At 32.1% G+C, this 12,029-nt stretch overlaps 1 protein-coding gene across 5 annotated transcripts in view; it reads left to right on the top strand.

Moving 5' to 3' along the window:
* LOC111626378 (WD repeat-containing protein 7-like) overlaps positions 1 to 12,029 on the top strand; it is a 101,901-nt gene that overhangs the window by 74,295 nt on the left and 15,577 nt on the right. For all 5 annotated transcript variants that reach the window (XM_023369733.1, XM_023369737.1, XM_023369736.1 and 2 more), the window contains 9 exons: positions 58 to 140; positions 210 to 369; positions 3,719 to 3,939; positions 4,015 to 4,210; positions 7,538 to 7,867; positions 7,947 to 8,078; positions 8,188 to 8,300; positions 10,520 to 10,821; positions 10,906 to 11,130. In XM_023369733.1, the coding sequence (XP_023225501.1) occupies positions 58 to 140; positions 210 to 369; positions 3,719 to 3,939; positions 4,015 to 4,210; positions 7,538 to 7,867; positions 7,947 to 8,078; positions 8,188 to 8,300; positions 10,520 to 10,821; positions 10,906 to 11,130 (1,762 nt within the window). The remainder of the gene's footprint in view (positions 1 to 57; positions 141 to 209; positions 370 to 3,718; positions 3,940 to 4,014; positions 4,211 to 7,537; positions 7,868 to 7,946; positions 8,079 to 8,187; positions 8,301 to 10,519; positions 10,822 to 10,905; positions 11,131 to 12,029) is intronic.

Raw genomic sequence — 12,029 nt, 5'->3', positions numbered from 1 at the left:
TGATATTTTTATAATTATTTTAAAATGACTGAAAGAAAATGTTTTATATTATTCTAGAAATTCATCCTCATACTTCCAGGAGTTTGGAAGAAGCTTGGAATTCTTTGAAGTTGTCCCCTCCTGGAATATTAGATCAAATGGTAAATTTTAATAAAAACAAACAAAAATATTTTAATTAAATAATTTAAAGGTGACATTAACCTTTTAAGATTGGATCGGAAGGACAGAATCTCAAACTGACATCCAGCGTTTACTTACCTCTTCAAGGGCGTCTTGTTTGTGGAAGAGAAGATGGAAGCATCATCATTGTATCTGCCACTCAAACTGTGATGCTACAACTTCTCTATGGCAAACATCATACTTACGAAGGTATTAACTTACTATAACTCGTGATTAAACAAGTAAAATTTATTTTGATGTAAAATATTAATTCTTGTAATTATAACAACTTTATTTATTGAATAAAAAATCAAAATAGCTTGGGAGGTTTTAGATTCAGAAATATAAATACAGTGCACTCTCACTAGCCAAATAATCAGTGTACAGAATTATTTGGATTGGTGGAGTGTATGTATAAAGAAGTCAAAAAAGATTACAGACAAATACATATATGCTGTATACAGACAGTCTTCGAAAAAAATTCTGCCATTTTAAATTATAATAATTATGTTAGTTATTATCTGAGAAAGTAGTAATATACATTAAAACATTGGAAAATTGTTATAGTTTCATATTTACCCAGCAAAATTTTTGAATGTGTTCTCATGTCACTCGACATGCATTTGACAAATGCTCAAATTCTTACTAGTTAGGGCATATGTCATCACTCCTCCCACAATGGTCACAATTTTACAACTCTTGCAGATTATTTGTGTTGCACCTTGATGAGTGATTCCAAGTTTGCAAACTGCAGAACACAAAATGTCTTCTCTGTTGAGGAGTTGCCATTTTGGTTTATAGTACTTTCTGGAGGAAGTTGACAAGACATTTGAATGCAGATGGGAGATGAAACCTTGACTGTTACTCTACTGATTACTGTATGTTACATACTTCTCAGATAATTAACACAATTACAGTAATTTAAATGATAGTGCTTATTTTTGGAAGAGCCTCTGTATGTATTAAACTTTGTTAAAAATTAACTAAGTACGAGGGCTATTTTTTAAATAAGGTCTGTTTGTGAGTGAGAATGTTGCGCGATTGCAGCAGTGTGCATGAGCATCTGCTTTCAGTATGTTTTGCATATGTTTAGATGCCATTTGCAGCTGTATCATCTGTCTGTGTGCTGAACTGTAGAAGTTTATAATGTTTAAGAAAATTGAGTCGCCCGCCGACTATAAGATATGATCTGTTATTCGATTTCAGCATGAAAGATCATGGTAACTCTCTTGGGACAGGAAAGGGACTTTCTTAGTGAATTTTATGCCAAGAGGCACAACAATCAATTCTGATGCTTATTGTGACCTTGAGAAAACTCCGCCGTGGCATACAAGACAAGCGGCGTGGCCTAATATCTTCTGGCAGCAGGTGGCAGATTTCTTTGAAATCGGAATTTAAAAAATTTTTGAGCGGTATGACAAATGTTTGAACAAAAATGGAAATTATGTAGAAAAGTAGATAAAAGTATGTAGAATATGGAAAAAAATATATTTTAATGATATTTACAGTATTTTTATTCTTATTAAAAAATGGACCTTATTTAAAAAATAGCCCTCGTATATTAAATAGTGTTACAATTCCTATAAAATATGGTCAATTAAGTCCATTTAACCACTAATAGACAGCATTTCCACTGGCATAAATGTAAATAATTAATGCTAATTTTGGACTTGTAATCAATTATAAAAAACCAGACGGATTTCAATTTAATATATTCAAATAGCTGGAACATTTAATGGAAATGCATTTATTATAAAACTTGGAGTGTTGTGCTGATTATGACTGAAATTTCAATGTTTTCTTATTTTTGTCTATCTTTAAACAGATTTGATTTCAAGGATACCTTTTTAAATAAAAATACGGTAATATATTGCCATTACTTTGTTACCATGTATGTATATATGTATATATATACAGTAAAAACTGCTTAGGCAAGCACCTGCATTTGACAGGCACCTGTCAAAATGGGCAAAAATATCTGGCACGGATTAGTTTATACATAGACTCTTCATATAAGTTACCTATATTAAATGACCACCTGTGTAACACAACCGTGGGCATCAATTTTTGGTTGGAAACAACATAATAAGCAACCACTTCCACAAATATATCTGGTCTAAACTATTGTTTGAACCCATCTCAACGTTTTCTCCTCCTAATATAATGAATTAGTCTAAATTCTTGGTCAAACCCACCTCGGGCACTTCTCCCACTCTTGAAATTAGGTGCAGGTGTTAATGAATTAGTCTAGCAACAAAGGAAATTCTTTTCAGTTTGTTCGAAATTGTCCGAAAAACAAAAGAAATGCAAAGTGCTGTTGTTAGAAGATCATTTTAAAGTTATCAGAGAAAGTGAAAATGGTTTATCCCAATGGCAAATAGCAGTGAAGTTTAACTGTGGGAAAACGCAATTTATTTTACCTTAAACGTACAGTATTTTCCTTACGGGTATAAAATATTGTACACGATACAATTAATCTGCTGATTTCATCATTTGATAAAATTTATTTTTATTTATTTTTTTTGAAGCTCATATACAGTACACGTGCAATAAATAGTTTGTATCAACCTACCTTATTTCCACGATATTTTTAGAAAAATAATATCCAGGTAATTTTTGCACGCAAAATATTCAAAGAACAATTAATGCAGTAATGCAAAAATCAGTTTTACAGGCAGTCCTCCTTTTTCGATTTCACAATTGTCATTGATGTAATGAAATCATATTATGAGAAGAAGAAATAAAATCGTTTTATTATTAATTAATAATTTTCTATTATACTTATGAAAATATTAAATATTAAAAAAATACAGTATTTTTAAAGTTAAAATAAGATTAAACTAATGAAAACAAAAACCAAAGTGGTGGAGAGGTACCATGCACTTCTATATCGATGACATAATACATGTAACTGAGGAGTGAACAAAGAGAAGAAAGTTGAATTAATTAAGTCAGAAAAAAGAAAGTGTGCATTATAATCAAGACAATGCAAATACTGTATTCATCTTTAAAATACTGGTATTAAATCTGTCTTCCTGTCGTATAAAATCACGGCGACTTCTGTTAATTGAGTTATCCAATAATAAAATACAGTACCAGTGTAGCTCTATCGTTGAAAAAATTCACTTATTTTTGCTCACCTCAACTTTTAGCCATATCTGTGCACAAAATACACATGGAAATGTGGTATTACAGCACACCACCTGTATTGGACAACCACCTGTCTAAAAGACCACATTTTGAAGGAACCGTGGGTGGTCATCATAGACAGGTTTAATATATAGATGAAAATAATCTGTCATTTTACTGTTTCAAAAAATATTTAAAAGTAAAAGAAAAACCAGAATTGAATAAATGACGTGTCATATGTTGTAGAAATACAGTTGCTTTATTTATTCTTTTATTGTAATTAATTCATATTCAGATTAACAGTCTGTTAGAAGTATATATCAGGATTTTAACCTTTGATTGTGTATGTCCTAGAACAGCATTATTTGTGTGTTTTTTGTTAGATGGTTAAGAATCCTGTATTATTAATATAATGTTAGATGTTTTTTAGACTGGCCACCTCATCAACTACTACACGGTCACACTGGTCGCGTCACGTGCCTCCTGTATCCTCACCATTTACACAATCGATACGACATCGCACATCTGTTATCTGGAGGAGTAGACTTTTCGGTATGCTTGTGGGACATTTATGCTGGAACTTTAATTCACAGATTTTGCGTCCATGCGGGAGAGATCACACAATTACTGATTCCTCCAAATAACTGTAATGTAAGTTTTTTATTGCATTTGACAAAATAAATCACCAAATTCTTAGTGTTAATTAAAATAAATATTTTTTTGTAGCCTCGCGTTCTCCAAAGCGTCTGTTCCATTGCAAGTGATCATTCTGTCTGTCTGTTGGGACTGAGAGAGAAAAAATGTTTTATGTTGGCCAGTCGACATCTTTTTCCAGTGCAGGTGATCAAATGGAGGCCTCTTGACGATTTCATGGTCGTTGGTTGCGCAGACGGTTCGGTGTACGTTTGGCAGATGGAAACTGGTTCGTATTAACAGTAATGCTTTATAAATAAGTAATTATTAGAAACAATAATGTATATTTTTAGATATTTTTTATAATTTCAGTTGATCATTCCTTTTTAAATAATAAATCTATCAAAATGTGATGTGTTGTGACTTAAAAACTGTTAATCAGAAAGATTTTGCATTTGTCATTAACCAAGATTCACATTCTATTTATTATAATTACAAATATTGCTATCAGAATCACTAAGTCCAAACATACAAACTGAAATAAATTTATAAAACTTAATAGACAAAATTATCATTAAAATAAATAATAACTATGTTGTTATCTTCAGGTAAATAGTGCAAAAAGATAGCTTAAAAATGCCTATCAGCTTTAACATAGCTTGATAATGCACAATTGTTACCTGTTTTAATCAGTACATTAAACATCAAATGTTTGAATTATTTGTTCACAGTAAGTTTTTACTTCAGTTATATGCTAGCTGTTGTTGTTGGTACTAAAACAGACAAACAACACTGAAAGAATTACTGTTAATTAATAATAACTCTCTCACAAATCATCACCTTGTTGAGATGAGAATGCTTAATAGTTCCAATGAAACAGACAATGCAAGAGGGAGCACAAGCTTCCAGTAGGCATCCACAGAAAATTTTCCATGGGGAGAGGACAAAGCTTGGATGCAAATAATTAACAAATTGTTATGTAATTTTGGGACTTTTTTTTACAAGTAGATTTTCACAAATATACTTTATGAAAATTTTACATATTTTAAAAATACTTGTAAATGCATTCTTTGTAACTCTTAAATTATTTATTTTCATTTTTGGGATTGTTTTAATGTATTCTTTTTTAACCCCACATTATCTTTTTAGCTCATATTCTTTGTGGGGAGTGGAAATCTTTATTCTTAGACTTTTTCTAATGTAGTTAAAATAAATAAATAAATAAAGAAATGAAGCCAAGAATGACTCATGAGCAATATTTATCCAGAGTGGATGGCTGCTAAACAGCACTGTTCTCCACGTTGAATAACTGATCAATAAACACCTGGCTTTAGGTACATAAGCATACCCACTTCTGTGTAGAAAACAAAAATGGTTGTGTTCACAGCACACTGTCTTGGACATTGCCCAGATTAAAAAGTTTGTGTTTGTGGGTTAAGCAGAAGCTCACATTTGAAAAACCTGTTAGTTTCCCTTGGCCACTAGTGGTGAACACAGCGTTGGCCAAAATATGGCGACTGCATCATAAACACATTCACTACCTTGCTCACACCAACCTAGCCAATATACTTCAGTGATAATTCAGCCACTGACTATCAAGGACAAAAACCATGCCAATGGATGAAGTGAACTCAAGAAGTAAATGAATTCATCATCCATACCTGTACACCAACACAAAACCCAAAACAGACATGACAACTTACAAACACTACAGGGTAAATTCACACAAATACCCACATCTCTGTTACAAAGCAAAGGATTTGTTGATCAGGAAAGAACAATTATACACAACAACCTTATTCCACAAACAATGTTTTAACATATCAAACAACAGGTTGCATAACAGATCTATCAATAAACACAAACACTTGATCACATAGATTAGATATTCACTGACAGTATCTTAACAGCAGTCACTCATAAAAACATACACTAGCAAAAACACTAACACAATTATTACAACCAATGACACTATAGACACAGAACTAATTAAAACAAATGTTTTTCAGGAAATAACAACTAAACATACAGGTTCAGATTCCATACACAGATCACAAATACACATATCAAAATGAGTGGGAAAAAACTATACACTACTTGAATGCATGCTACCAAAACACATTCAACCAGAATAAACATTTTCAGACATACATTTGTGTATTTGGTGCAGTCACTACAACTATTCACCAAACTCTTAAATTTCAATCAGACAAATAATAAATCTCCTTGTCAAAGAGGACTAGAAACACAAATAAATAACATTAGACAACAATTAGGACTCAATAAACTGAAAAAATACAAAGCCTGTACTAAAAAACAACATAAATTATTCACAAACAATAAGTCACTTTTCTAGAAATTTCCACATACCAGACCCACACACAATTGTGAGATCATGGTCGAAGGTTTTGTACTTTCAAGTTGTTGGGACATTGAGGTCCGCTCACTTGTCTTAGGATGGCTTTTAATATAGCTATGTTGCCCAAATCTTTTGACTCATTCAATTGTCAGGACTGACACCAGATAGGGATGAGATTTGTGCCCTATCATATATAAATTCATATATAGTTAATAGGGACCTCCTGTTTCTAATTTTTCCATATTTGGTATTGGCTTTCATCTACCTAACTCTGTTCTCAAGATTAAGAAAAGACAGACAAATGATAGTGGGAAATTTATAGGTTACAATTTTTTTAAAATTGAAGCTCAACAACTCAGACTATTAAACCAATAGTCTGAGTTGTCTGCTCTTTGGTCCAATTCAATCACACACACAATTGAATCATGTAGGATAAGAGGAAGAAAACATCAAAATAAACACAAATGACATTTAGCATGCAGTACAAAGAACACAGTGGAAGACACCTGGTGCAGACAACATTGAAAATTTCTGATAAAAAAATTTACATCTCTGCACCTGGAACTAGCCAAACATTTTGTACACGAAATTAAAAATACTAAAGACTGGCCAAAATTTCTTACGCAGGGCATCACAACATAAAACCAGTGGTGGTATTTAGCTGGTTTGCACCAGCTCATCAGAACTGCTTCCTAAAATATTTTTAGTTTGGTGAACCACACCAAACTAAAATAACAGTTAATTAAAATATTCCAGATGTGCAGTATCTCATTACATGTATAAAATAATTATCCCTTTCCTGTGTGCATTGTGGATTCTATTTAAAAGCAATATATATACAGTGCTGGCAAAAAGTATTTGAACATGATGTAAGAAAATAATCATTTAGTTTGAGCTCATTTTACAAGAAAATAAAAATTTAATGTTTAAAACAAACTTTGTTCATTGGGTTATTAAGTGTTATATAATCTATTGTAATATGAAATTTCATTGCTTAAAGCAAGTAATGATTAAAGTTATTTGATTTAACTTGTCTAAGAAATGAAATATATAAATTATCTTAAGATAGAACTTTCTCATTAAACTCAATATTTTTCATATGTTCTTTTCTTTTATCAATAGACAACAAGAAATTAGATCAGCATTATAACAGGCCTAATTTTAAAAAATGTCAGAGAAAGAGAATTTATTTTAAGATAAAATATATAAGCAGTGTGTTCACAGCATATTATTGAAAACTATCTTTTTTTATTGAAGGACATTTAGATAGAGTAGTACAAGGTTTATTGGCTGAAGAAATACTCAGTGCCTGCGACGAGAACGTGGTGAGTGCCGGCGACCGAATGACGAATCCCGCCATACACTTTTTTCGCGGTCTTCGGCATCGTAATCTAGATGCCATCAGACACGCTGCCCAGAGAGGTTTCCATCAGCTGCAGCATCCTCATCATTCCCAACAACCCGGAGTCGACGGTACAGAAGTGGCACAGAGAACGCGTGCCAATCCTTTAATGATACAAGGACTGCGAACCAATCCCAATGATCAAGATAGTCACATATTATTCTTCGATATTGAAGCACTTATAGGTTGGTTATTTATCATCAAGCAAAGTGTGATTATTTAAATTATAACTGTTTTTGTAAATTTCAAATTAACTTTAAACAGTTCAGCTGTTAACGGAAGAATATTCGACTATGTCGCCTGCCACCTTAGAAGGACAGGGCTTGATCAATCAGACGGAATATCAGAAATACCAAAACTTGGCAAGTTCACCAGATGCCCAGAAAAAATTAACAGGTATATCAATGATAAAATTCAAATGAAAACTATGCATAAATTATTTATTTTGCAAATAAAAAATTTCAAGTAAAGTAAAAGTTTCATCATATACATTTTAAAAAATTAGGTTTTATTGCAAAGATGAAAGATACAGCCGAAACTGCCGCACATAAGATACAAGCAAAAGCCGAAAGCGTGGGCTTTAAGGCTGTGTCGGGAGAAGTCACAATTTCTGGAAAGGTAAGTCATGACAATTAATAAAATTGTTAGAAAGTAATTTACAGGTTTTATTTTTACTTTCACTTTCCTGACTGTTATAATGTAACATGGGAAAGTATTTTAAAATTATATCAAATTAACCCTATAGGATTTTTACAAATCTTTGTTTGAGACTTCCCAAATGCACAAAAGTGGGGAAATTCTGTGTGTGTGTTGGCATCTATTTTGCTTAATATCTCAGGATGGGGTAAAAATTAAGAAACAAAATTTGGCATGGTAACTTGTATGTAAGGGACATCAATAATGTTAAATTTTGGTGGCTGAAGGTTGAAGGGATGGGGAGATAGAAGAGGTCACTTGTAATATTTCGAATGGGACCAGACGTAATGGAAATTTTACAGGTTATTTACATTTACAATATTTTTAAAAACTTGTCTCTACCCTTGAAATTAAGCTGCCTTTTGATTTTTATAATAATAATAAAGTTTTTTAAATATAAATATCTATTTTAAATGGAGAGTTTTATCATAGAAAGTCAAGAGAGCCCTTCCAGATTTTTATATTCATAACTTTTATAAGTTTGTGTGAATATATTAAAGCCAAATGATTGCTAGATTATACCTGAGTATATTACTACTACTATTAATAATTAAATGCTAAGTAATTTGATATTAGAGGTAGGCATTAGGTACCATCTCTCACTAAATTTAATAATTATAATTGATTAATATTTTAACAATTAATTTGAAGATTCCAGAAGAAAATAATCGGCCAAAGTGGGACTCAAACTCGCAAATCCAGCTTACTGTGCCAGTTATGCTAATCGGACTTTTGTCCGATCTTCACTTCAAGACATATTTAATTTAGATATAACCATACTTGAAATTAATATATATGTACAGTACATTAATTTCAATCATTTGTAATTTAAATATGGTCATTAATTATGCCTCCTGTAACAGGATTATTCCTTTCTATTAATAAAGTTTGAGTTATTCACATATATCCAAGATGATTACATATTGTATCAAAATCTAATTAGATTAATTCAAGTTTATTAGTTAGTAAAGATTCCTGCAGATGGCAAAATAGGTATTGTTTTATATTACATTATTTTAAACAGTATAGTATACACAATACTTTTATTCATACCATTAGATTACTATGTAATATTATATGTTCTGCACAGATATGGTCTTGTAGATGGGGCAAATGCTGTATTATATTTCAAAGTACCCAAAACAAACCACACCATTTAAAAAACTTTTAGGGTATCAGAAATACTTTTTTTATTTTGGCTTTTAATTTTTAAGAATGGCTACCACCTCAGAAATGTTACTGAATAGTCAATATATTTATATTTAATTTACGTTGGAACAGTAGTGTGTTAGTCTTATATGTCAAAACAAGACGGTACATAGGAGAGCATGCTCTTATTTGCGCAGAAAATTGTATGTTTATGCTTGCCATTTTCTTATCATTGTAAATAGTCAAGAAAATACAAAATGGTTAAAAAAAACAAATTTATTTTTCATCTTTAACACATACAGTAAATTCTTTTATGCATTTTATAAGATGTGTATATGACTTTGTACAGTATATTAAATTATTTAACAAGTATTTAAAGAACATACGGAGTGATTCAGGAAGATGTACTGCCACTTATGGAGCTTATATGGAGCAGAATGACACGAGGTCATTCTGAGCAAAAAATGTCCTATAAACTTGGGTCCTATTGTCAATAGTTAGAGTAATTTACTGTGAACTTTAAATCTATTACTGTATGTGGGGGATGTATGAAGGATATTGTGTACCAGACAAAAGCACAAACACAAGGAGCTACTTGCATGTATTAAGTGCTAATCAAGGACGGGCACGCAGAGTTACACGGAGTGGCACGTGTGTTTCATAAGCACGAGGCCGAGTGCATTAAAATACATTTTTGGAAATATCGTAAACTCATTAAGTTTGTAAACATTAATGTAAAACGGACCCATAGTAGCCTAACTTTTATTTTTAAAATCGTTATTTATTACAGTTTATTACAAAAAAAAATGCATTTTATTTTCAAGTTAGGCGAGGTTATGTGCCGTTCACCGCGAATTATTCCAAGTTTATACATTTTTTTGCTCAAAATGACCTCCAAAATAATCTCCCAAGTGATGGAATATCCTCTCGAATCACCCTGTACTAAAGTAAATAATTTTGATTATGTAATTTATATTTAATTTCTTCACTAGGGATCAATGGTTAATAACAAAAATGGAAATATTTCAAATGGTCCTAATAGAAAGCCCAGTCATCTCAACATGGCAGAAGCAAATTTGACCATGGAGATCGCTCAGCTTCTTTTGTCCATTTTACACGCCTGGGGCGTGGATGCCGATCTGGACAGAGTTTCCGAAAGCAAACTGGGGCTGTTGAGGCCCATGAGGGCCGTCTGTTTCGGACTTCTCTCTCGCAGCGGTCACATGGCCCTCCTCCTTCCAACATACGTGTACAAGTTAGACATACTCGAAACCAAAGCAACAACGGTCGAACAGTAAGACGAGATCGTCTTTTGAATTTCTTAGTTTAATTTGTCTTTTAATTTAATCTAAAAGTTTTTCATCGTTTGATAATTCAGAACGTCCGAGAAGAAAAAAGTGTCCATACTCACCTCGGAGATTCCTCCCGAACTGATCGAAGAAGAAGAACGAGCGTGCAAATTTTCGTCGCGAGGACACTGGGAATTGTCCACCGCCGTCACCACTAACCACCTGTTGGCCATCATAGCGTTGGGTAATACTTTGATGTCCATGAACAGTGCCACTTTTGTTCCAGAACAAGAGAGGCGACGCAAATTGCTTCGGTAAGTGTATTTAATTAGAATTTATTGTACAATTAACAACGTAGACATATATTTGAACAATTAATCGTGAAAATGCTAAAGGTGAATATTTTCTTTACATTAATCAGCGTTTTCGATTGGGATTATTACAGAAAAATTATGATTTTTGAACGCGCGTGTTTCTCGAGTTCACACAATAAAACATTCCTAAGAATATCGCATTAATCGAAGGTTCTCGTAAATCACAAGTTGTATCTATCACTTAAATCATATTAAAATAGATAAAATAAGCTTTTAAAATACAATGTGTACCTTGTATAACACAACGTACAGTACATATTGTATTTTCGCAGATTGTCTGGCATGCCGGTTTAAGTGAGATTATGCATCCCTCTCTAGAAGACGCATTTAAAGAACGAGTTTTTATTCTGAAACTGTCAGCATTACGTCAAAAACTACTATTATACGTTTAATTTATTCATTTTGTCGTCTTTCTAACGACGTAAAATACTCGCGCAATGCCAAAAGTGCTTTTTTTTTATTTTATTGTAATTTGATTCAAAAGCAAAAAATATAAAATTTCAGAAATTCTCCGTAAATTATCTCAACTTTCACCATTGACATCCTCTTTGTGTGAAAATTAAGAGGTGTTATTTTTAAGGTTGGGGTAGATGGTCAGTGTAGCCCACACTAACTAATGCTGTTACTAATGTCAATAAGTCGTTGTTTTATTGTCTTGTAAATAAAATCAGGAAGAGCATTTTCAAGTCAGTCAAGTTATAGTGTATTGTACTCGGAAGAATGTTCTTTTAACATTAAATCTACAACTAATATTTGACATTTAATCTGACTTTAATCATTTAATATTAACATTTAATCTGGCTAATTTTACTTTTTAATCGCAGTTTAACCAACATGCC

This window comes from Centruroides sculpturatus, unplaced genomic scaffold (genome assembly GCF_000671375.1).
Source record: "Centruroides sculpturatus isolate CEXI.00-Female unplaced genomic scaffold, Cexi_2.0 scaffold400, whole genome shotgun sequence".
Classification (NCBI taxonomy): domain Eukaryota; kingdom Metazoa; phylum Arthropoda; class Arachnida; order Scorpiones; family Buthidae; genus Centruroides; species Centruroides sculpturatus.
This window is presented reverse-complemented; position numbering and strand designations above follow the sequence as displayed.